We start from the raw sequence: 25,484 nt of genomic DNA, 5'->3' as shown, positions 1-25,484 counted from the left end.
CTTTGTTTTATGCAGATATAGTAAGATATGTATCTTTGAATTTGTATAGTAAAAACTGTTTGGTCATGCTATTATAGAAATGCAGACTGTGCATACAAAGTATTTTCTGCATGTGAATCAGAAACTAGACTAACAACATATTTTTATTTTATTTTAATGAATCATCATTTGAATCATTTGAGCAATCAATGCATGATGGCACACCTTTTCAGTATAGCTTGAAGTAATACTCTGGGCTTTTTACAACATCGATCAAAGTGCAAAACAACAAGGCACTGCCATGTGGTTATGTTTGTGTGAGGCCGGCCATCAGAAACTCACTTTAGTTAATGTGTCACACTATACTGTAGCACAGATAAAATAGGACAGATGGCACGAGAGTGCGCCGCTGGGTGAGAAGGTTTGGGGGGCGTCTCACTGTAATCTGAGAAAGTGAACGAGTAAACTTTGGATCTTTCAGGCGTTGCCCTAAGTCTGCTTTAGTATAGTCACCTGAGTTGCCACACAGGTCTGGCTAGTAACCGTGGTGATGGTGAATAATTGAGAGGGTACGACCAGACACACACATAGCGTTTCAGGAAGAGAGAGAACTAGATAGAGAGAATATACCTTTTCAGAGACATTGAACTAAATTGCTTAACATATTAAATTGTTGTTGGTAATTTCAGACACATTTGCGCACACATTAAGTCATGGAGGATGACGTAGATGAAGCGAATTGGACTTTTACTAACATTTCACTAGATGATGAATCAGGTAAGACTTTATGTCTTGTTTAAAAGCTGATCTGAAACCCCTTTTCCCTTTTTTTTTCTTTTTTTTTTTCTTTGAGGAACCAAATCAGTGATGGAAGTGGGAGATGTGCATGAAAAAAGCACTCAGGTGCACATTTTACTTGTTGTTCATTCTGCATCATGCACTGTCTGTGGAATGTTTATACAAGTCAACCCATGGCAAAAACAAATGTAATTCCATCTGTAATTAATTTATGTAGTGACATCTATATTTACACTATTTATTCTACCCCTTAACCCAACCTTAAACCAGTGCATACCACCAAACCTGTCAGTAACCTTACCTGTATTCTATATCAATAGCAGCAAAAGTATTCTGCAATACAATATGAACACAATAAGTATATTGTACCTTACAATTTATATTTCTGATGTAAGTATACAGGCCTACATATTGGTTAAATACACCTATTATAAAGTGTGACCAGAATGATTTAACTTGTGGTTTTTAAGTAATACTTTAAAGTATATTCTTGCAGCAGTATACGTTAGTATAATAACTCGGCATCTAAAGGCTTTAGTGCTGTGCAGCATGTAGTTTTCTTGTCCAAATAAAGGAATGAATGGCTAGGCATTGAGTCAACACATGTCAGAAACCTCACTTGCTATAATGGGCAGTAACTAAGTGTGTACTGTGTAGTATGCATGTGAATAGGGACTGTGTAGAGATGGGCTAACACGGTGAATGAAGCTACTGTCAGAGCAGTTAGTAGGACAAAGGATGCGTATTTCAGATGACTCATAAGTGCTAATTTATGATGGTTCACCCAAAAAAGAAAATTCTGTCATTTAGGCCTTCTCACTCTCATGTTGTTCCAAACCTGTATGACTATTTTTTGTCTGTAACACAAGGAGACATTTCCACTTATCCTTTTGTGACAACATACCTCAATAGCACATGATATCAAACTGTATGGGGGTAAGTTGTCACAGTGGAATCTGACATTAAACAGACTATTAAAGAGAGCAGTGGTTTTATTGTGTTCACTATTACTATTCTATTATTAAAAAAATAGATGGCAGTATGCAGTAAGTAGCATGCTAGCGTTGCACACTTTACAGAGAGCTTTTGTCTCCCTCTGTCGGTGTTTATCTGTAGTGAGTAAATGTGAAAGAGAAGTGATGAGGTAACGGACGGTCTGTTACATTGACATCTGCTTTGGAGGCCTGCTTATTTTTTGATCATCTTTAATAACGCTGAGAGGTTTAGTGTTATATCAGGTAGGACTGTGTGATTGTATATTTACTTCGGCGCCTCACTATTTCATGCGATCATGCTAATTTCGATTCAGCGTACCGGTATATTATTTCCTAAAGGCCCTTTTACCAATTTTATTTGTGGTTAATCATTTCAAATGACTTGTTATCGGGGCCTTTTGAAGCCGTTTTCCCTCACGAGTCCAGGGTGCAGCGGGCTGTAATGCATGAGAACGAGGGGCTTAGTTTTGGACGTGGCATGAGTTAAAACTTTATAAAACCAGAGTAGTAATGGTATCTCTCGAGTAACGTTACTAATATCTATATAATTATACTTTAAGCGTGCTATATGTTAATTACAGTGATCTTAGCTTTCTGTGAAGTATATTTATTTATGTCAGGCGATGGATTGTTTTGTTAGCCAATAGCTAACTTAGCCAACTGTTTTGATGCGCTGGGACTTTGAAACGGCTAAGTTTGCATTATTCGCGAGGTAATTCAACGAATACCATGAAATTACTATAGAACATCAACATGTCCAAAAATATCAGCACATGGTTTTATTTGTATTAGTATATTTTATTTCACATTGACAATATCTCTTTCAGCTGACGGAGAACCGACAGTGCAGCGCTTCAGACTGGAGGAACAGTACAGCATCATGAACTGCGAGATTGATGGTAAATAGGCCTATCACTCGCAATTTATTATAATTATTTTATATTGTGTTGTTAAAATGCATGTTTTCCGTTACAGTTTAAATAGTTTCAGATGTTGGTGTATCTTTTCAGGAGATATGGAGAATCAGGTTGAGCAGGAGGAGAAGTCGAGACTCATAAACCAAGTGCTGGAGCTTCAACACACACTTGAAGGTATGAAAGCACTTTTTTAATTATTTAAACTTTTTAATGCATCTAGTCCCAGTAGTTTCTTGTCACAGTTTTGTTTTGTTACTCCACATACACCCTTCATGTTGCTGTTTTTCCTCTAACCAGACTCAACTGAGTCTGGGTCTGCACTCTGCCAGTTAAGGCTAAGTGATGCACTCTTAATGCTTTCTGTCTGTCTTCATTAGATCTCTCTGCGCGTGTGGATGCAGTAAAAGAGGAGAACCTTAAGCTCAAATCGGAGAACCAGGTTCTGGGGCAGTACATAGAGAACCTCATGTCCGCCTCCAGCGTGTTTCAGACCACCGACACCAAAAGCAAACGAAAATAAGTGTCCATGTGGATCACGTCAGCTTAATCCATCTCCTCTCTTCCCAACATTCAAACAACTAGCCCGTACATAAGCCGCTGTTTGTTTTGTATTTATTTTGTTGTAAAATTATACTGATGCATCTTTCAGCATGGATTTGGTAATACTTGAATGGACTGAGCTGCTGCCTCTCCCTGTCAGCTAACTGTGTTACAAGACCTAAAAGGATGCATGATGCATTTTATGATCAGATAAGTACAGACTGAGCTGGTGTAATAGCACCTCTTCTGTATAATTCACTTAGTACATAACCAATCTCATTCCCTCTCATTGACTTCACCTTTTCAAGTACTAGAAAGCCAAAGTCTGGCATTGAGTTCTTTTGAAAAGATTTTTGGAGCCGTTTTAGCCTTTCACTACTAACATTTACATTTAATATGCATTATGTAAATGTGAGTTCAAAGCAAGCACAGACTGTACACAGATATGTTCCCTTGAAAGTGCATGACATCCCATAACTCAAAACTAAATTGCATGATTTAAAAGGCTAAGAATGGATATCCAAAACTAGTCCTCCCTCATTTAGTGTCTTTTTGTTGAACCAAGGTCTACATTCCCAATAATTTCCATGACAGTTGCTCAGCTGGCACAGAAAATATGCAATTTGAATTCTGCCATATATAAAATGTGGTCCCTGATCCATATTTAAGTACTTATACAAATATTAGGACTTCTCTTATTGGCCTCTTAATTTTAAGAGACCTTGAGTCACTGAATTGCATGGATTTATCTGTAAAGATCTGACTAGCGCACAAACCCGACATTTTTTGAGTAGGATCAATATACCACAGTGTAAACGGCAGCATTGTGTTGTAGAGTTCGCTCTTCATGGTCACACATCCTTTGGATCAACTTAAAATGGATGAAATAGATGGATTTTAGCTTTTACTGCTTTCAAAGACTGCAGTGAGGTTGCTGAGTGATATTGATCTGATTGCTCCAAAGCGTCTGCTTGAGCGACATTTATGAATCTGGATGCTCTGCTCTTTGCTCAGAGTTTGCTGATGTGAAATTTTACTTCGTTTGAATTATTGACATGACACTGAAGGATCTGCCACAACACTACATACTCTGTTCAGTATTTCTTTTGTGAAAATTTTCATTTATGTAATTTATACCTGCCTTTTCTGAAAGTGTACATTTTATTTTGTAACTATTATGCCTTTAATAAAATAATTTGCCTTTGCACAGACGAGTAAACTGTTCTTGGTTGAAGTCATGGCAACAGTGCACAGATGTTTATAGTAAATATTTATTTCCAAGAGCAATGAACAGTTCGCAAACATGTAAACAAAAGGCTGTCCTCGTAAGGCTGAACACATGACCTATAAAAAGCAGAAGAAAAAAAAAGAAAAAAAAACTGTTCATCACTTGAAAAACAACCTGTTTGTTTCCAAAGCTCTATGGTTTCATAGATGGCGGTCAGTCTGATGTCAGTGGGAGTGTTTTCAGTGTGCTTATGACTGACTCTGCGGTTAGAGAGTGTCAGTGATGGAAAAACTGTGCGTAACGACTTTCTTCGATGGCGAAAAAGCAATACTGATCTGCGTTCCTAGCACTCCGCTGACCTAGATGTTTGGTGGAGACGGCCCCTGGTCTCACGGAGCTCTTCTCCGCAGCCAACTGTGGCAATAACGCAGTAGAATGCGAGATTAAAAAGTTCTATGCCTAAATTGCATCAATTTTCAAACAAGACACAAACAATAAATACGATCAAAGCTCATAACTTAAAAACTCACAAAAGAACCGACCTCTTTTTAATAACTTAAACTGAAACGTTGAGGTGATCATAAACTAGTTAATCTCTCTAAAATATCCATTGAATTCCCTTCACAGTATTCAGACTTCCATCACTAGTAGGAAAAGACTGGCCCAGTAAAACTTCTTGAACTCTAATCTAAAAAGAAAAAAAAATAGGAAAAAATGTGGAGATAAAACTCAGCAGGTCTGACTTTTGTATCTAAATCCAAATCCCAACGGTAACTGATAAGAACTAAGCGGAAGACTGAAAGAGTCGAGGCGAGGTTTAGTTGGATGAAGGATGACCTCTTAGGGAGAGCGGCTAGGTTTGCAGTTTTTTGCATGATAAAGGGCATAAGCCGAAAGCATGCAGCAAAAAGAGGCAAAGGACTGAGAGAAGGGAGGAGGAAACGAGGAAAATGTGGTTCTTCAGTCCTTCCGTACTCTTCTCTTTCTCACAGCTTTAGGTTCTTCTCCTGAGCCCTGAATTTCCTCAATGGCGTCCTTCATCTGCAAAGACCAAAAATGGTCAGTCTAACAACAATCAGTGAATCTAGATTATCAGTACAAACCGACTTAAAACAAAACAAAATGATTATTGATGTTAAAGCTGCAGTCTGTAACTTTTGCCGCTCTTGCGGTTAATAAACAGAACTTGCGGAAGAACATCTCTTTGTTTATGTCTATGACGAGTCACGCAGGTACTGGGCTACTCCGCAGCAGTACGACCCGAACCAGTCTAAAATAGTCCGAATATAAACACTTATTATAGGTGGACCGTAGTGATTCAGGATGGGACAAAAACACGGTTTGGAAAATGGATTCATGATGTACTCGCTCACCATATAATTTTTGTAAAGTTTGAACACAAAATAAGTTTCAGACTGCAACTTTGAGTTAGGACAGTGTTTCTGTAAAATAGAATCAATGTGACCATTTTCCAGCAGGTTCTTTCTAACTGGTCTAACTGTTACCGATTTCTGATTTGCATGCTTCTAAATGTCACATAAAAACATTATTATTATTATTTTACGTTATCAGCCAAACAGTCTCTTCTCTTCCCACTACGATATTCGCATTGCAGGAAACGCAGACGAATCGCGGAATCCAGCCATATAAATGGAATTTCCAGTATAAAGAGGACTGTCACAAATTTGGCAAATTTTGGATGAATAAAGGCTGTACACTAAATCAAATCGTGATATGGATTAGCCAGAGTCTGTGAATATTAAAGTGCAAAAAGACAGCTATTTAAATATAAAGTCTCAATGTTCTGCGTGTCTCTGTGTAAATGAGCGGCGCAGTTTCTGCCTAACTCAACCAGAGCGGCTGAGTCCGTGTCCATTTTCAAGAAACGGCTGAAGACACATCTTTTTCGGCAACACTTGATCCATTAATACTAAAATTTTCTCTTCTATTCTAGATCTATTTATACAAAATTTAAATAAAAAAGTACATGTACCGTCTTAGATTAAACTGGGAAGGGTCATAGCACTTGCATATTGTTGTCCTATTGTTAGTTTAACTGCTTCTATTGTTCTCATTTGTAAGTCGCTTTGGATAAAAGCGTCTGCTAAATGATTTTTTTTTAAATAAAAAATAAAAGTTTTGTCTAGTATACATAAGCTCCTTTCACACATACAGTCATTAGGGTTGGGAATCAAAAATCGATTCCATAATTGGTACGCGTCTTCTTTTGCTTGAAAGCACAAAATTAAGTTAAAATTTCCTCGTAAACGCAGTCGGTTATGTGACCATAAAAAGTTGAGAAAGAAAACGCATGTTTATCAAAGAACAAAAGAAAATAACTCAATGATTTTGACTGAATAATTTTTGTAACTTTAACAAGGATTAATAATTGTTTTATTTATAAAAAGAAACTATACAGTGTGATTTAAAATTTATTTGTCAATTTCTGTACCTGAATTTTGTTCCATTGTATTTATCTGTGCCATTGCTAGTTTGTTCTTATTTTATTACTGTTTACTTGTCTTTAACAATGTTTGAAATTTGTATCAGTTAGTCCAGTTGTTTTTGCTGTGGTATTTTTGTTAAAACCAGAATCGCTAAAATTCAAATGATACCCAACCCTAACAGTCATTACTGTTAAATTACCAGTAAAGCACTGTTAAAAGATCATGTGTGAACAGGACCTTTTAAAAAAATACCAGTAAATTGGTATGAGAAATTGAAACATTACCAGAAAATTACCGCTATGGTGGGCAGGATTACTGGTATGAGCACGTACAAGGTCAGGCGTATAAAGTCTGAACTTACTTTTTAAGTTCCGCTGCTTTTAATCGTTTTTCTATGTAAACATGCGCTAGACGGACATCTGACCGTTGCAGTTACTATTGCATACTATAGTAACTCTTATGCGACTCGTGTTTTTATAAGCAAAACCGTGTTCTGTGTGATCATCCCCTTATGCCTGTCACTCAGAAGTAAAAATATTATAACGTAGAGGACAGATAGTTAAGCCAAAGCGCTACTGCTCACTCAGGTGGATGAAGAGAACGGTTTTAAGGTCATTTCCGATGATTGATATATATTGTATTTTGGTACTGATGTGTGAATGGCATCTTACCAGTAAAAAGATGGAACGCTGTTGCTTGAATGAACAGCACATTTTCATAGGACCCTACTCTTTTTGTCTAAATGGGCGGAGTAATCGACTTCATGTTGATCAAAAGTTAGCTACAGAAGACTAAAAGACAATGCAAACTTGCTTACTTCATCCTCTGAGGCTGAGCCATTTGGCTTACCGGCCTCTTCCTCCTCTTCATCTGTATCTCCTCCATCTTCTTCAATGTCCTTCTCCATCCCGTCCCCATTCTTATCGACTGGTAAGGGAATAACAAAAGAAGAAAATTATGAATAACAGCCTCACTGGAAAATAACTTAAAATGGGAAAAAAGGGTTCATTTTACAAACCATTAGCTTCATCTGCTTTAGCTTCATCTTCATCTTTCCCTTTCTCCTCCTCTTTTTCCTCCTCCTCCTCCTCCTCTTCCTCGTCTTCTTCTACCTCCTCTGGTTCTGCTTTGGGCTGATCGATTTTCTTGTATACATAGTCATCTGACTTCTGCAATACACATATAAACGGGCAAGTTAAGAATATTCAAGAAGCAGTTGTCCACGTCCACTTCACCATGAAAGGCACTATCACCATGGTCACACTGAAGGAGGAGGAAGCCGTGCACCATCCTGTCTGTCATCACAGATATCGGTTCATATCTGGAGACAAACCTGAATGCTTCAGGGCAGGTCACTGATACTCTGTTACTATGCTACCAATGATAAATACTCATTAAGAGGATTCGGTGCTTGCAAGCTAATCCTAAACACTATAATCTTTAGCAACATATCAATTGAGTTAACATAGTAAACCAGATTAATCAGCTGTATTGTTTATATTTCAAGCGTACCGTTTATGTGGATCTCGTCACATAGCAAACACAACAAATACTGGATTTGAGCCAAGTTTCTCAGAATGATCTATACTTGAAGTACCTTTTTTCTAAAGCCTTGTTATATATATATATATATATATATATATATATATATATATATATATATATATATATATATATATATATAAGCAAGGCTTTGGCTTGAGTCGTGTGTCCTTCACAAAGACAGATCTGCCTGATTCTGATCTTCTTTGAAGAGTCCAGTTTTCAGCTGGTCCTCTAGTCTAATGGTTAACAATTCAAGGCCTAGAGAGGCCTACAACCTACAGTCTTTTGCACCCACGGTATAATTTGGTGGAGGATTGGTGATGATCTGGTGGTTCTTCAGTAAGGCCAGGATCGGGCAGATACGTCTTCGCGAAGGATGCATAACTCAAGCTGCATACAAGATTATCCTGAAAGAAAAATAGCTTCTTTCTGCTCTGACAATGTTCCAATCCACACAGCCAGGCCAATCAATGTGTGGATCTTTTTTCGTTATTTTGACCAGTTGTCATTTTCTGCTAATAAATGCTCTAAATGACAAAAGGTTTTCATTTGGAAGAAATGTTGTCAATGGTTTGAAGAATAAATCAAAAATGTTCATTCTACTCAAACAGATGCATATAAATAATAAATGCAGAGAAACATTGCAGTACATTTTGGTACTGTGTTTTACAGCAGTTCTTACTGTCTCCTCAGAATGACTCTCTTGTATAGACCTAATTTTGTAAGTCGCTTTGAATAAAAGTGTCTGCTAAATGAATACATGTAAAATGTATTTGTATGGTTGACTGTGCATGAGTGTTTATTTCATTCTGCTCCTCTTGATATCTGCTTTAGTTATGGTAGTACGAGACAGAATCTTGCCATTGTGATCAAAACAGGTTATGTAATGAGTTATTATGCTGTACACACACACACACACACACACACACACACACACACACACACACACACACACACACACACACACACACACACACACACACACACACACACACCTATATGATTCAGAGCAAAATACTGACAGCCTAAATATAGCTATGCCTGCTATATCAAGTGTTTCCTTTTGCATTCAATGGGATCTCCTCTATGGGGTCAGGCCTTACCTTTGGCCAACAGAAGAGCACAGCCAGTCCAATAGGCAAACCAACGGTAAGGATGTAAACCACCCACAGCCAGGGCCTCTCTTCTGCAGCCAGAGCCAACTGACTCAACACTCCAGGCTACGACAGAAAAAGACAGTCAACACAGTGAACCGAACTAAAGCCCAATGAGCAATAATTATCAGAGCAAAGCTTATGTAAGGCAGAGGCATACCTCATTGGCACTAGCCACCAGTTTTTTGAGTCCCCAGCTGTCTGCAGCCCAGCGGTCCGCCACTTCCTTCTCGGCGGTAACGATGAAATTGTCAAAGTAAATGTCAGAGGTCATAGACCACAACTCCAGACCTACAGCTCTGAATGGTTCCATCCTAAACGGGTGAAGATCCTCAAAGTAATCAGGGTTTGCAACCTTCCGTGGACTCCACACACCCTGTTAACAAATACACAAAGATAAATGAACATTTTCAGTGGTCACCGAGCGCAACAGTGAACACCCACGTTTTCAGTGTATACTGTAGTGTACAGCTTAAGTGAGGGGAAATAACTAATAATTATATATTTGAGTAATTAGTAAGCAGTAATATGCAATAGTTTTAACCTAATTTTCAAGAACAGGCTTTGTGTCACATTTGTTTGTACTGAATAAAATCTGGGAGCTTCAGCAACATTTCCAAACTCCAGATGTCAGTACCTGGTAGTTAGGGTTGTCTATGAGAGGAGCTTTCCATTTGCCCTTATACTGAGGATTATTGACCATGGGTGGCTTCCATTCACCACATCCAGGAGCAGCTGTACATGCTGGATTTGGCACCTGAGGAGCCTCCCATTCTCCATCCATTTCCTCATCCCTGAGAGAGAGAGAGAGAGAGAGAGAGAGAGAGAGAGAGAGAGAGAGAGAGAGAGAGAGAGAGAGAGTTGCTGACAAGGTTCTATAAAAGGTAGAAATACAGCTAAAATGACAGCATTGCGTATCACATAGTGTAATATTACTACAGATGATTGTCTGCCAATTCTATCAGACAAAGGGAGCATTTTTTGTGATTGTATAATACAATGTGTGAAATAATTGCCTAATAATAATGTACTTGGGTGTCACGCACAACACCAATACGGCAAGATAGTCTAAGACCGCTTGTCAATGACAATATGTGACATAATGATTGAGATGGCCAATCAAATTAAAGAAGGCAGGACTTTACTGTTCACAGAGGTCAAGCATGAATTCCAGCACAAAGTTTTCATTTTAACGGTAAAAGAGTGAGTAAAGCGCATGTAGCTACGTGTCATATTTGACAACTGTTACAATAGAAATGTAAAACGACCAACAGCAACATCCAGGGATGCAAACTTCTCAACATTGTCAAAATTGTCTATTTTGATTTGATTAATGTAATGTAATTTCTAACTGAATGTAATTTCTAACTCTTTCTCTCCCTCCCTCCCTCCCCTCGGCACGCGCGAGGCATGCCAGTCGAATTTTCGCACGATTATTTGCGCCCCAGCCCGGGAGCACGCAACGCGGTTTCTTTCGGGCTGGAGGATGTACTTTTTACCGAGGCTTCCGACTCCGAGGATTTCGGGCCTTCTCTCACCGACGAGGTTATCCCGCCGAGCGGCCAGGAAGCGCGGCCTACTGCGGCCTACGCGGAGCTCGTTGACGTACTTTCGCGCGCTACGGAGAAGCTCGCTATTGATTGGCCCGACGAGCCCCGCGAATCTCAGTCGTCGAAACTCGACGAGAGACTTCTCAGTGGCCCTAATTCTAGGCCTCAACGGAGAAAGCTGCCATTTTTCAGTGATCTGCATCACGAGATTTCCAGATCCTGGAAGCAGCCTTTCTCTGCGCACCTCACTAATGCGGCAGCTGCTGATTTCACCAACCTAGTAGGTTCTGTGGAACAGGGCTATTCCGCCATTCCGGCGATTGAGGAGACTTTAGCCGACCATCTTGCTCCGTCGTCTGCGCCGTCCTAGAAGTCGCGCCCCCTCCTCCCCTCTAAAGCATGTAGGACTACTTCCTCTCTCATTGGGAAATCCTACATGGCGGCTGGGCAGGCAGGCATGACCCTGCACACTATGGCCATTCTTCAGGCCTACCAAGCGGACGTCCTGAAGGAAATGGACGAGGGCGACGGCGTGACCCCTGAAGCGGTCAAGGAGCTTCGTAAGGCTACGGATTTAGCCTTAAGAGCCACCAAACATACCGCACGCGCCATAGGTCGCTCTATGGCTGGTTCCGTTGCGGTGGAACGCCACTTGTGGCTTAATCTCACGGAGATCCGTGACAAGGAGAAGGTTTTCCTCTTGGACGCCCCCATTTTTCAAACGGGGTTGTTTGGTGAGGCGGTCAACACAGTGGTTGAGAAATTCCGCTCCTCCAAATCCCAATCGGCCGCGTTCAGACAGTTCATGCCCAGGAGGGTTAGGGAACCTTCTGCTCCCTCCCCTGTTCGACCCAGAGAACGTCCCTCTCATAGACCGGAGTTCTCTTCCAGGAGGAGCGAACCGGTGCATCCCCCACCTACACAGGTTTGGGGAGCCCGCGGTCGCCCATTTCCTCGTCAACGGCCTCACAAGCGCCTCCAGTTGAAGCGGTCTGACAAACCGACCGCTCCGGCGGCCCAGAGCCGTTCCTGACCCTCCGGTCGGAAAAAGGAGAGCTCCTCTGCTTCCTCAAGGTTGGGACAGACCGCGCAAGCGTTTCTGCCCACCTCCCAGCTCTCCTTTCCTTGCCCTGTCACCTTCGCCACTCAGAGTGTCTCGAAGTGCAGGCCATTCTTCACCATCTCTACTCAGCCCGGCGCGGGAGGAAGGAGACGCTTTTTGCTTTCTCCCCTCACCCCCGACACTCTCTATAACTGCCGGTCACATCCTCTGAGGCACTTTTCGGTTTCCTCCGGAGCAGGCAGACCTGGTCACCATGACCCCAGCATCGATACCTCCCATCACGTGCCAGGACGCCAAGGGCTCTCCTGCACAGTCAACTTCTCTACCCCACGAACGTCAACACGGCACCCTCACTCAGGTATGTCGTCTACATTACAACATCCCTCTTCCTCTTTCACATTTCTTTCAAGAATGGGAGCGCTTACCAGGGGTATCGTCTTGGGTTCTTCGCACAGTTCGGTTCGGCTACACTCTTCAGTTTTGCCGCAATCCCCCCTGTTTCAACGGGGTCTTTCCTACTGTAGTGGACAGCGCCACTCAGGCTTCTGTACTTCAGCAGGAAATTTCATCCCTCCTTCTCAAAGGAGCAATAGAGGAGGTTCCTTCAGGGAAAACCGAACGGGGCTTTTACAGCCGTTATTTCCTGGTCCCGAAGAAGGGCGTACTGGACCTCCGCCGACTGAACTTCGCCCTTTACAAAGGAAAATTCAAGATGTTGACGCTGAAAGCTATCATATCTCAGATTCGGCCAGGGGATTGGTTCGTGACAGTAGACCTAAAGGATGCTTACTTTCACATCCAGGTTGTACGGCGACACAGGCAGTTCCTCAGGTTCGCCTTTGGAGAAAGAGCGTTCCAGTACAGGGTCCTTCCCTTCGGCCTCGCTCTGGCCCCGAGGACATTCACGAAGTGTATGGATGCAGCTCTGGCCCCATTGCGGCTCCAGGGCATCCGTATTCTAAATTACCTGGACGATTGGCTCATTTTAGCCCAGTCCAGGGAACTGGTGACCCACCACAGAGACATCGTCCTGAGTCATATCCAGTCTCTCGGTTTGAGGTTGAACTCGGAGAAGAGTGTTCTTGCTCCGGCTCAAAGCACTGTTTTCTTGGGGGTGAACATGGATTCCGTTCTCATGCAGGCCCGCTTGGCTCCTGCACGGATTTCCAGTCTGACGACATGCTTGGCCCGTTTTTCGCTAGGCCATCATGTGTCTGTGGGCACTTGCCGCAGGATGCTGGGCCTAATGGCCGCGGCCTCCTCCGTGCTACCGCTGGGCCTGCTCCACATGAGACCCTTTCAGTTTGGCGGGACCCTCTTTTTCTTCGGAAAGGGGTCAGCATGGGTACGGTATTTCGTCGCCAAATGATTACGACGGATCCCTCTCTCACCGGCTGGGGAGCAGTTTTCGAGGGCAGACCAGCGTGTGGGGTCTGGACTGGCGAGACTCTCTCTTGGCACATAAACTGCCTGGAGTTAAGAGCCGTTTTTCTGGCTCTGCATCATTTTCTCCCTCTTCTGGAAGGACACCATGTAATTGTCAGAACAGACAACATGGCAGTGGTGTCTCATGTGAACCGGCAGGGGGGTTCTCGGTCGCGCACCCTAGACAGGCATGCGCGTCACCTTCTCCTGTGGTCTCAGAGCAGATTCCTATCTCTGAGAGCAGTTCATGTCCCAGGGGTTCTGAACCTCGCAGCAGATTTTCTGTCGAGACAGAAACTCAGATCGGGAGAATGGATGTTGAACCGCCAGACGGTGGCCCTGATATGGGAGGTTTTCGGAGAAGCGGAAGTGGACTAGGGATGCACCGAATATTCGGCCACCAAAAATTTTCGGCCGAAAATGGCCCAAAAGTGCATTTTCGGTTTTCGGCCGAAAGACTTTTATCACCGAAACAATACGGCCGAAATGTTGTGATGACGCAAACAGCAGATACCGCGACCTGCACGTGCTTGTCTGAAGCAACCCCTATGGAAGCAACATATCTGCGGTGTGGACGTATTTCAATATATCTGAGAGTGACCCACGGACAGCGATTTTCAAAACACAGACATCCCAAGTCTTCCGGAAGTTCCGGGAGTCTCCCGCGTATTGATAGCGACTCCCTGATGCCCGCAAATTAGTTTAAATCTCCCGGAATCGCGAGCGAACATGAGCGCGCAGACGTAGCGCGCGCGCGGCAGAGAGAGGGAGCGAGAGACGTGTGTGTGCAGAGCAGCCGTCATTTATCAGAGGTGTGTGCGTTTACCTTAGCTGTTTATGGTTTTTGCAACTCACGTCCATGAGCATATAGCTGCAGATATTATTATGGGCTATGGCAGTATTGACCTAAATGCACTTTGTTTTTATGAGAGAACATTTCATTTTTAAACCTTTCTGCAGGCCAGTAGGCTTTTACATTATTATTTAATGTACACATGAGTGGGGTCAAGTTAAACATTTAATTTTATACTTTGCAATGTGCTAAATAAATATTTGCATAAAATTTTTATTGATTTATTCTTTGAAACTTTAATATTAATTTATGCAATGCCTTGATTATAGTAAAGTTAGTACACAGGCATAGCCATAAATGCCATGGTACTAATAATTGGCATAATTTATTTCGGTGTTTCGGTTTTCGGCCTTAGTTTCCTCTTTTTCGGTTTTCGGTTTTGGCCAAGAATTTTCATTTCGGTGCATCCCTAAAGTGGACCTCTTTGCATGTCAAGAGTCGTCCCAATGCCCGCTTTGGTTCTCCCTGAGTCCCCCGGCTCCATTAGGGATAGATGCGTTTGCTCACCCTTGGCCAACGCAGAAACTCTATGCCTTCCCACCCATCAAACTGATCCAGGCGGTCTTGGCCAGAGTGAGAGAGAGCGGAGTCCGCCTCCTCCTGGTAGCTCCGTTCTGGCCGTCTCAGCCATGGTTTTCGGAGCTAATTCCTCTGCTGGAATCTTCCCCCTGGAAGATCCCGGTCAGGGAAGACCTGCTGTCCCAACTGCAGGGCAGGATATGGCATCCTCGCCCAGACATATGGAAGCTGTATGTTTGGCCGATCAGAGGCCGTTAGCATTAGGTTCTGATCTCCCAACTGACGTTCAGGAGACCATTGCGAGTGCTAGAGCCCCTTCTACAAGGAGGCTATATTCTTCTAAATGGAAGGTTTTTGAGACATGGTGCTTAGCACACGATAGGAGCCCGGTTAACTGCCCTGTTGGTTCAGTACTGGAATTCCTGCAGGAGAAGTTTGCTTCTGGAGCAGCTGCTACCACTCTCAGAGTTTATGTCGCAGCTATTGCAGCACATAGGGAATCGGACGAGATTCCCCTGGGGAAACTAAGGTTAGTTTCGGCCTTCATGCGTGGGGTTAAGCGCCTGAAACCGGCTCGCTCCCCTAGAGTTCCCTCATGGGACCTTTCTATTGTTCTAGAGGGTTTGACGAAGGCCCCCTTTGAGCCCTTGGAGTCAGCTCCGGAGCGGATTCTGACTCTCAAGGTTTCTCTTTTGTTGGCCTTGTCCTCATTAAAGCGGGTAGGAGACTTACAAGCTCTTTCTGTTAGCGAGTCTTGCTTGGACTTTGCTCCTGGCTTGGTCAAGGTTTCCTTGAGGCCGAGACCAGGGTATGTCCCCAAAGTTCTTTCCACAACTTTCCGCTCGCAGGTGGTTAACCTTAACGCTTTCCACCCTCCTCCATTTTCTTCTGAGGAAGATAGGAAGCTTAACTTGCTCTGCCCAGTTCGTTCTCTTAAGATATATGTAGACCGCTCAGGCGGTTGGAGGAAATCTAACCAGCTTCTGGTTTGCTTCGGTGCTGGCCGCCGTGGGCTTGCTGCATCAAAGCAGAGGATTTCTCACTGGGTCACAGAAGCTATCTCGTTGGCTTACGAGGTGCGTGGCTTGCCTTCACCTCTTAGCATTAGAGCACATTCCACCAGAAGTGTGGCATCTTCTCAAGCTCTTTTTAGAGGAGCACTTTTGGAGGACATTTGTGTTGCGGCAGGCTGGTCCTCTCCGCACACTTTTGTAAGGTTCTATAATTTGGATCTTGACATGACCCCGGGTTCCCAGGTTCTTTCTGTTTGAACTCATCTTGGTCATTGTCTCATTTATGTACCAGTCATGGAAAGCGCTCTAGCTTGGCGAGTTTGGTAGTCCGTTCCCACTGCGCTATCCGCAGCGTTGAGTGAACCTATGAAAGAGAACGTCTCTGGTTACTTACGTAACCTATGTTCTCTGAATAGGGAACGAGACGCTGCGTTAGCTGCCAAGCTCCTCGCGCTGCTGACAGTTTTCTTTTCGGCAGAGAAATCTGAGGAGCAGATGGCGCGGGCGCGAATATGTAATGATGCGACGTAAGAGCGTCGGGGCGGAGCCAGACTGCGCGGGCGCCATCAGCCAATGAATTGGCGTGATTCTATAGGGCTTCAGACAATCGGCACATTCAGAGAATATCCCACTGCGCTATCCGCAGCGTCTCGTTCCCTATTCAGAGAACATAGGTTACGTAAGTAACCAGAGACGTTTTCAGTATATTTGGCACAAGATTTGAAAATTTTCTTAATTTTGATTTTTTTGTAAATAATTCACTTGTCAAAAAAAAAAAAAATCATAAAACTCAAATTGGGAGAGTTACCGTCCTCAGACTTAAGCTAGAAAATGGAAAAATGTGTGGCTTTGACTCAAGTGTGTTTATAGGTTGTGGTTAGGACAATCATTTAGCCTATTCAAATAAATACATTACTTGCAAATAGTTCAAAATCATTACATTAGGGATATTTTGGGGATATTTAATTTAATTTTATCAATCAATAAATTCCTCTTGAAATTTAATACTGTGATGTAATACACAATCTGTATTGTGAAAAGCGCTATACAAATATACTTGACTTGACAGTAAATTATAGTTCTTTTACTATTTTTCTTCATCCATTTCTTTATTTCTTTAATTTTCTCCTTTTGACAAGAAACTTTACTTTACAGAGGCAGAACATGAATTTCAGCGCTACATTTCAAGTTTTAACAGTAAAAGAGTGAGATAAAATATAAGTATATAGCTAAACGTAATAAACGACATTCAGCATTTTAAATTAAAAATGATACATGTTATGTGATTTCAAAATGAATGTTACAAGACAAACATTAGCAAAGCATATTACACAAAAGATTAAGAATGTGTGCACATTGTAAATGTTCATTTTGTGAAAATTCACTTGTCTAATAAAAACATGGATAAAAGTGTTGGGAGTTGGGAGAGTTAACGTTCTCAAACCTACATTAGAATATGGTAATGTGTGCCATTGACTTATAGGATGTGGTTTAGCCTATTAAAGTGCCCCTATCATGCTATTTTAAAGGTTCTTAATTTAGTTTTGGAGGTCTCCTACAATATTTTGACATGCATTAAAGGGAACACTTTAATTTTCTCATAATATACATTGCATACCACCTCATTTCTCAAAGATTCTGAAAATGGTTCGTTCGAAGATTCAGTCTCTCTGAACCGCGTAAAAAGCGTAATAGGGGCACTTTAAATGTAAAATATTTTTGGAAAAGAGTTTAAATACATTACAATAAATTCTAGTTCTTTAAATATTTTTCTTTATTCCTTTAAGTTTCTCTTTTTGACAAGAAACCCCAAAGTTTGTATATGTCCATGTAGATATCCCATGTCTGGTCTGTGCTCAAAACGTTATAGGGGTATTTTACATAAAAATGAAAATTCTGTTATCATTCATTCACCCTTATGCCATTCCATACCCAAATACTAATTTCCAAAAGACCGACATGGTTTTAAAGCTTTTGTTATCCAGTTTTGCAAATGTGACACTAACTCTTTACATCAGTTCAATAAACAAGAAGTTAATATTGTGAGCAAAATTATAAACACAACATTGGCACTTATTTCACCCACAAAAAAGCAGCAACAGAACCGTTGTGTGTCTCAGAGTAACACACAGTGGTGTTTCGTTACTGAATGAATCAGCCGATTGAACGAATCGGTTGAATGATTGATGACCCAATGACTCAGTGGCTCAATGGCTACGTTTACATGCACAACTTTTGTATCAATCAGACTGAATTCATTCCGATTGATGAATCCGAACGTGGTGTTTACATGAACGCTAAACGTGATCGGGTTGATGTGCGCATTTATATGTCACAAGATTCAAATCGGAATAGATTTTTTGATGTGCACACTGCACGAATATACAGAGTTTCCTGCTGTTTGCGCATAATAACTATTCTCCTACAATGGTTCTTTATTTGTTTTAAACAGCAGACTTAATATTTATCCATTTCTGGTCATAATTTGGAGACAATGAGCATATGAACCATTGTGACGTGCTGCTCATATCACGCAGTACAAATGCCCAAAACCAGTCGTCTGTGGATGAAAATCTGAAACAAGGACTGGTTGGATGTTGTCCTGCTCCACTTCACAGACGCTGAGTGAAAGGAGAATTTTAGAATGACGGGACAGTCATTTATACGACACTTTATTCAACAGGAAAAACAGCTCTTTCCGCACGTCATACGTCTTTACGCTATTTCAACATCATTCATTGCACATGCGCAGTCCTTTCAGTTTCGGTTTTCAATCCGATCAAGCGTTTACATGTTCTCTTGATCGGATTAGAAAAGGAATAAACCACCCCTTTCAATCTGATCGAAATTTCGTTTGGATCGAGCTCAATCGGATCGATTAAGGTGTTTACATGAAGGCTTTTCTACGGTGGCCGAGAAGCAAACCACAATTCCGAAAACAATAAACGCTTTATAAACGCAATGGAAAGACTAAAAACAAATGAACAAGTTAGAAGTAAGGGATAATGTATCGCGAGGTGGTTGTTATAGCGAATACAACCCCGACAGGCTGATCAGGACACCGACGCGAAGCGGGAATCCTGCGTCCATAGCAACGCTCTGTTTTTCATGTTTTTCATGTGTCACGCAGGATTCTAACCGTAGAGACGGAACGGACTGTTTTCTTTAGCGGAAGCAATACAATCGTTTTTAAATCAATAAACTCCTTTTTAAATCAATATTTTGTGTCAAATTATTGATTTATTTGGTAGGTAGCCATGTAATAAGCGGGATAATGTAGGGCGAGGCGGTTGTTATAGCGAATACAACCCCTTCACTCCTCCGCTTTGCGTCGGGGTCCTGATCAGCCTGTCGGGGTTGTATTCGCTATAACAACCGCCTCGCACTACATTATCCCTTACATAACATTTCCGAAAACACAACGACAAATCAGAAAACAAATTAACAAGTCAGAAAACACAACGACAAGTCAGACAAAATGGAAAAGGTTGGACGAGACATCTGACATGCAGAGAGTACAGCAGACTGCGGGAGAAGAAAGACGATTTGCGCGCGCGTGTGTGTAAATAACATTTAAACATTCATATTTTTAAAACAATATTATAGCATAATTTATGCAATTGTACAGTATAAATACATCTAAATGCTGCTTTAGATGCAGATTGTCACTTTTGCAGTGCAAAAATGGATTTTGTTGATACATATTTCAGTTGTTTGGTAACAGCCTATACTAAGAATTTAAGAATTTGACATACAAGATGATGCATATCCTCTAATAAGTAAAAATGCCTCTGGAAATCAATTTAAGGTTGCCCCTTAAAAAAAAAGAGTTTCTTAAAGAAAATAATTTATGTCACTGCTGTGAACTAACCACCACATAAAATATAAAGAATATGAAAAGCTTTGTGAGTCAGCTGTTCCCAACAGGCTAAACCAGTCAAAGTAGCAGCAACAAAACACACTCAACAAAACACTGTCTATTTATCATTATCGACAAAATCTCAGAAAATATTGAGATATAATTTTTGTTAATACCGCACAACTCTACTTAAAGAATGCGTATAGTATTTTATTGTACTTCTGCACTGAAGTCATATTCCTGTGAAAATTTACAGTGGTGTATGATATATCGATTTGATGCACTATGACACATCAGTGATGTACTCTGGGGTCCTTGGAAGTTTCGCGTTTTTAAATATCAGACACCGATACTGACAAATTTACAGTGGCAAATAAATTGATTCTGATACTTAGGCTATCTAACCATAAATATCTATGGTTCTAATAACGTATTGGTTCTATCACTGACAGACACACATAATCCTCATGAACATTGACATTTCTCTGTTCTCGCCATGTTTCTAACACCTAGCCCTCGATGCATTGATTGATAGCTAATCAGCTCGCAATGCATTTTTAATTCCACACTGAATTTTGCTACATTCATTGCGGGACATTTCATGAAAACGAAGTCGCATTTGAAAGGGTCTTAACTATGAGTGTAAAACGCAATTAAGAAAAATAACATTTTAATAATCATTTTGCTAAAATTTTGGCTTGAACATGTTAAACATATCTAGTCATTTCTGTAATACATTTCACTTTAATTTCGCAACTTATAAAACGTTAAAATATGTTTAAATTATGTAAAAAAAAATGTAAAAAATAGTAATAATTTTATTTATTTTTTTTTTTAGCATTTTGCTCCAAATACTGCATATTTGGTAGGAAAAATGTCAATTTAAATTCAGAAATACTTTGCCATTCTGTAGATTACATTTAAAATTGAATATCGCAAACCAAATGCTTCCATAGTGGCACCAGTGCAACCTCGAACAAAATTTTGTCGCACCAGCAGGAAAAAGGGTCGCAAAATGTCTGGAGCCCTGCTTACTGTGAAGCTCCTCATTGATATTGAGCACTGACATATCCACTAGATTAAACAAAATACTTCTGTTCTCACCAGTCCTCAGGCTTTTCTGCAGTGGGGTCAGACACAAACTCTGGCTCATCATCCAGCCAACCATCAGGCTTCACTGCATCAGGATCAGGCACCTTAGCAAGGGCATCCTCATCCCTAGATAGAGAGATGGATGGATACATATAAAAGAAATAGTGTCTTGACATACCACTTCTGCTATTCTCTTGACACAACTTCATCATAAGTTTATGTGGTTCATCATATGAGTACCATGTTTGTCACTATGACTTTTAAAATTTAAATAAAATGTGAAAGTAGTCACAACAATGTACTGTTAAGTTAACATTAAGTACGTAAGTGGCTTTGGCAAAAAAAATACTCATTCAAAAAACAACAACAACACAAGCTTTAAAAAACACACCAAAGACATTCTTTGCGTTTGACTTTGCTTCATATTCATAGATCTCACCAGTCATCAGGTTTGACTGCTTCTGGGTCCGGGATTTTGGCTTTTTCATCCCAGTCCTCTGGCTTGGAGTCTTTGGGATCGTCGATCTCTTTTGGAGGGTTCACAGGTGGAACGACATCGGTCAACATGTTTCCCCTGCTAACACTGGACTGGTCAATAAAGACCTCATAGCTATTGTCTGGATTTAAAACTGAGAAGAGGAAAAGAAGAGAGCAAAAATAATTACTAATAAATAATTTACCATTGATTAATGTAATATAAATCATTCAATGCATGCAAAATTACTTTCAATTGAACAGAAAAATGTCACATTTCATTTGTAATATGGTGAAATACTTGTCAGATTTAATCTCCAATTATTACAATTGATTAATTCAATCATTTATTATAGCATTTATTATATCCATATAATGGTAATAATAATAATAATAATAAATCTTTTTAAAAGGTTGTCAGAGCTTTCACAATCTTATCATTACAAGAACACAAGTGTGTGTACGCACCAAGTGTGTAGAGGTGAGTTTTTTTATCAGTATAGATCTTTTTCAGATCGACGTCGGGCCGTTTGGCATGTTTTTCTTCTACATCTCCATTAAGGGGGTTTTTATGTCTGAAGATGAAGTGGAGTTTATAGTCCTCTCCACATTTGTCCGGCCCAAACATGATGCTGTACGGTGTCCGGTCGTGAAACTGTTCCTGTGAGACAAAAGATGCATACATCACTCTAAAAATAAATATTATATCTTTTTTCTTTTTTTTTTACATTGTAATTTTCCTTCAATTTTATATCATATTCGAATCCAGTGTCTTTTTAAAATGTATATTTAATGAGATTTAACACGAGGGCATGTTTTTTTAGGGTGTGTTCACACTTGTAGTTTGGTTCACTTCACACTTAGTCTGGACAAAAAAAAATAAAAAATAAATGATACATTTAGTCCTGGTTCGTTTAAGATTGAACATCTTTTTTACATGTGATGGTATTTTGACCAGCTGAGAACTCATGAATAGCTTATAAAATGTGTAAAGAAGTCAAAACAGCGGCAGGAATCCCTCCGTCACACACAAACAATCTGTTGCAAGGAGACTGTGTTTCCAATGCCTGCACCAAACTGCGATGGGCAACATCGTGACTATGTTTGCTTGAGGTATGGTTTGCATTCTGTCCGTGATGTGGCATCGCGTCCTGTTTTTGGTTAGTTTAGAAGTCCTTGGTCCGTGTTGCGTTCATATTTTATCCGACCTGCACCATCTTTTCAGGGGTCTCTGTCCGCTTGTTTGGTGCGCACCAGGGTTCAGATAGCAGCGTTCTCATTCATTCAAATGAACCGCACTAACAGACCAGTCGCACCAGAGTTTGTTTTAATCAAACCAAACATGCCAAGTGTGTACAACACACCCTTAATTTATTCCAAACATATGAATCAGTTAATGAACATACCAGGTCTAAGTCTTCTGAGTCTGACAATAGCTTGATGTAAGCGCCGCCACAGTCAATCCCATCCTGAAAATTGACCTCATACCTGCATAGATCGGATTTTATTAGAATGCACATGCTTTATTTTACAAGTATCATAGAAATCCAGTATTCTGTGAGATGTCAGGTTGCAAGTAAGAACAGCACTCACTGGACAATGAGGGGCTTGTCCTCAAACACGAAGGGTTTGTTAAGCAGAGCCGCGATAGCATGATGCTTAGCACGAGATTTCAGCACCAAGCCCAAATCACCAGGCACCTTGTTTTCCTTAAGGGGCTCAACCTCCCATTTACCTACAGGCATAAGAGACATAATCATTTGCCAGTTGTTGTTTTTTTTAAGTTGGGTTAATGATCAAATATATTATCAGTATTATTCATTAACACAAAATAATAAAGAGCGGCACTCAAAATCACAAATCCTCTCAGCTGGGAAAACTAACCATCATATTTCGCAATATCTTCATCAGCATCCTCTTTCATTGTTTTAGACACCTGCCAACTGCAGAAAATAATCAAACATGAAAAAGCTAACAAATAATTAAGCAATAAGTAACAAGAGGCCATGCTATTTGCATAGAGTTCTATTAAAAATTGATTGATTTTGTGAAACATTTTGATCATTATATCATCATCGTTTTGACAATCTGTGGAGTGCAGAATTAGTTATCAATATTCTTAGTCGGTTCGCCCACAGAAAAGCTGTACATTTTAAATGTTGTCAACATTTATGCGTATAGTTGAATAAAGATGATCTCAAAGCAAACATACATGGATTACAAGCCACAAAACTGTCATTTTGATTTCATTCTTTGTGCAATATCAAATTGATAAGCTTCACAAACCTGCCCAAAGATCCTTCATCAAATGTCTCAGTAAAGAACACATCTCCTGTTGGAACTGGGGTCTTGTAAGTTACCTGTGCAATTCATATGATGAGTATTTACAAATAACTTGAAGAAAATTAGAGCCCAAGCAAAAAGTGTGAATCAGTGTTAACTGTTCTTATACACATTTTATATACATTTTCTTAGATGAGCACTGTCCATTATGACATGCATATTTTTTTATTTAGTGGTATGATATCTTACCTGAAAAGACACATTGGCGTCTACTTCAATGCTTTCACCACTGTCTGTCTCCACGTCCACATCTCCATCTTCCACTTGAGCCTCCTCTTCATCCTCCAGGTCTTCTTCCTGGGCCCATGTTACCATGGAGATGGAGAGCAACAAGAGACACGTCCAGCCCCACCGCAACTTCATCTACAAAAACATGCAAAATAGAGCATGACCAACAGAAAACAAAAAAATAATAATGATAAAAGCCGCCTTCTTTTTTTTTTCCTTTGGGGCGGAGCGTCTGATTCCATGACACTTTGACCCCTATATTAATCGACACATATGCCATCGGAAGAGCAATTTTTTTTCCAATATTTGATGTAAGACTTATAATAAAAAACGAATAAAATGAACAGCTAATCTTTAAAATACTTTAATGACATATTTTACATTTAATCATAATTTTTTCCCGCACTTTGGTGTTATGGATTTCTCAGAATAGTACAATATCAAAATAAAATTCGCATAATTTTGTTATTAATATTATTTATTATTTATTTAATATTTATAACAATATTATAGTAACGTGCTCTGGCTAGCTGCGGTACCGTTAGCTGGGTGATGACGATGATGATGATGACGATGAAGAAGATGATGATGATGCCTGTCTGCGTTAGTAGTGTTTAACAGAAAAATGTCTTTTTTCACTCACCTCCTCCAGCTGAATTAATATTGGCAATGTGTCGGATAACTGTAGCGCAAGCGGATGGGTTTGTCATCCAGTATTTCGGCGCGAAGAGTCCGCTATGAATGAGAGCGATAGCCAGTGTTATCAGAAGCGCAGGACGCCACTGACAACCGCTCCTCTGCGATAAAAACCCTTTCCGCAACACCTATCAAAATAAAAGTCCCATACATTAATTTGCCACTGCACTGTATGATAAAATCCATTTTCACATTTCACGCCAAAATAAAAGTCCCGTTAATTTTTTCCCAGTCATTTATATGTTTATATGCTGTCACTTGGCTCCTCTGTAAATGTAAAAAAAAAATTTAACTTCCGCATCACCTATAAAAATAAAGAACCAATTTATTTATCCAACATTTTATATGCCATTCACCCACCCAGCTGTCGCGAAATAAAACCTATTTGCATCACTTACGCTCTGTTTTACAAGAAGACGGTTTAGGATTCTGTTCCTAATTTATATGTAAGGAGCTAAAATAAAAATGAGATAACATTGTCTGTTGAGGCTATATTATTAAAGGATTTATATACATGCTTCAGTAATGATGTTAGAAATTATTAATTAAATGTTCCCAATCTCCATAAAGATCGCCATGGAACTAAAAACAACAGCGAATTATTTTAATAATAATAATAATATTTGTATACATTTATTGGATGTGAATATATTCATGTGAGATCTGTGGTAACGACAAGAACACGATTTAAAAATAAAATTGCAGAAATTATAATCTAGCAGCATTTTATTGTCGAGTTTTCTTATTTGTTGTTTACATAATTTAA

General features: G+C 40.3%; 2 protein-coding genes across 5 annotated transcripts; one reads left to right on the top strand and one right to left on the bottom strand.

The window, feature by feature from the left end:
• Positions 1 to 494: 494 nt before the first annotated feature.
• On the top strand, positions 495 to 4,436 carry scoca (short coiled-coil protein a). Of its 4 annotated transcripts, XM_082162724.1 has the most exons (5): positions 495 to 548; positions 669 to 756; positions 2,600 to 2,671; positions 2,783 to 2,863; positions 3,067 to 4,436. In XM_082162724.1, the coding sequence occupies exons 2-5, from the start codon at positions 693 to 695 to the stop codon at positions 3,207 to 3,209; spliced, it is 360 nt and encodes a 119-aa protein (XP_082018850.1). In that variant the 5' UTR covers positions 495 to 548; positions 669 to 692; the 3' UTR covers positions 3,210 to 4,436. The 4 variants fall into 4 exon arrangements, with proteins under 4 accessions (XP_082018850.1, XP_082018849.1, XP_082018851.1 ...); XM_082162723.1 differs by lacking the exon at positions 495 to 548 and having other exon boundaries at positions 555 to 756; XM_082162725.1 differs by lacking the exons at positions 495 to 548; positions 669 to 756 and adding an exon at positions 1,875 to 2,015.
• Positions 4,437 to 4,482: 46 nt separating this feature from the next.
• On the bottom strand, positions 4,483 to 24,833 carry clgn (calmegin). Its single transcript, XM_082162721.1, has 15 exons — positions 24,666 to 24,833; positions 23,984 to 24,157; positions 23,738 to 23,811; positions 23,336 to 23,394; positions 23,045 to 23,186; positions 22,858 to 22,939; positions 21,920 to 22,112; positions 21,417 to 21,606; positions 20,990 to 21,103; positions 10,241 to 10,397; positions 9,764 to 9,979; positions 9,553 to 9,669; positions 7,923 to 8,073; positions 7,722 to 7,831; positions 4,483 to 5,498 (listed from the first exon to the last, which is right to left on the bottom strand). The coding sequence occupies exons 2-15, from the start codon at positions 24,155 to 24,157 to the stop codon at positions 5,418 to 5,420; spliced, it is 1,860 nt and encodes a 619-aa protein (XP_082018847.1). The 5' UTR covers positions 24,666 to 24,833; the 3' UTR covers positions 4,483 to 5,417.
• Between the last annotated feature and the right edge of the window lie 651 nt (positions 24,834 to 25,484).

The sequence above is a fragment of the Leuciscus leuciscus genome (genome assembly GCF_965113295.1).
Source record: "Leuciscus leuciscus genome assembly, chromosome: 3".
Lineage (NCBI taxonomy): Eukaryota > Metazoa > Chordata > Actinopteri > Cypriniformes > Leuciscidae > Leuciscus > Leuciscus leuciscus.
This window is presented reverse-complemented; position numbering and strand designations above follow the sequence as displayed.

Bases quoted from the DNA above. Each gene is read 5' to 3' on its own strand.
- scoca (XM_082162724.1), top strand. From the start codon at position 693: ATGGAGGATGACGTAGATGAAGCGAATTGGACTTTTACTAACATTTCA. The intron at 757-2,599 runs GTAAGACTTTAT...TATCTCTTTCAG, and splicing joins TTCACTAGATGATGAATCAG to CTGACGGAGAACCGACAGTG. The intron at 2,864-3,066 runs GTATGAAAGCAC...TGTCTTCATTAG, and splicing joins GCTTCAACACACACTTGAAG to ATCTCTCTGCGCGTGTGGAT.
- clgn (XM_082162721.1), bottom strand. From the start codon at position 24,157: ATGAAGTTGCGGTGGGGCTGGACGTGTCTCTTGTTGCTCTCCATCTCC. The intron at 23,187-23,335 runs GTTAGTTTTCCC...TTATGCCTGTAG, and splicing joins AGATATTGCGAAATATGATG to GTAAATGGGAGGTTGAGCCC. The intron at 8,074-9,552 runs GTAAGGCCTGAC...TGTGTATTGCAG, and splicing joins TGCTCTTCTGTTGGCCAAAG to AAGTCAGATGACTATGTATA.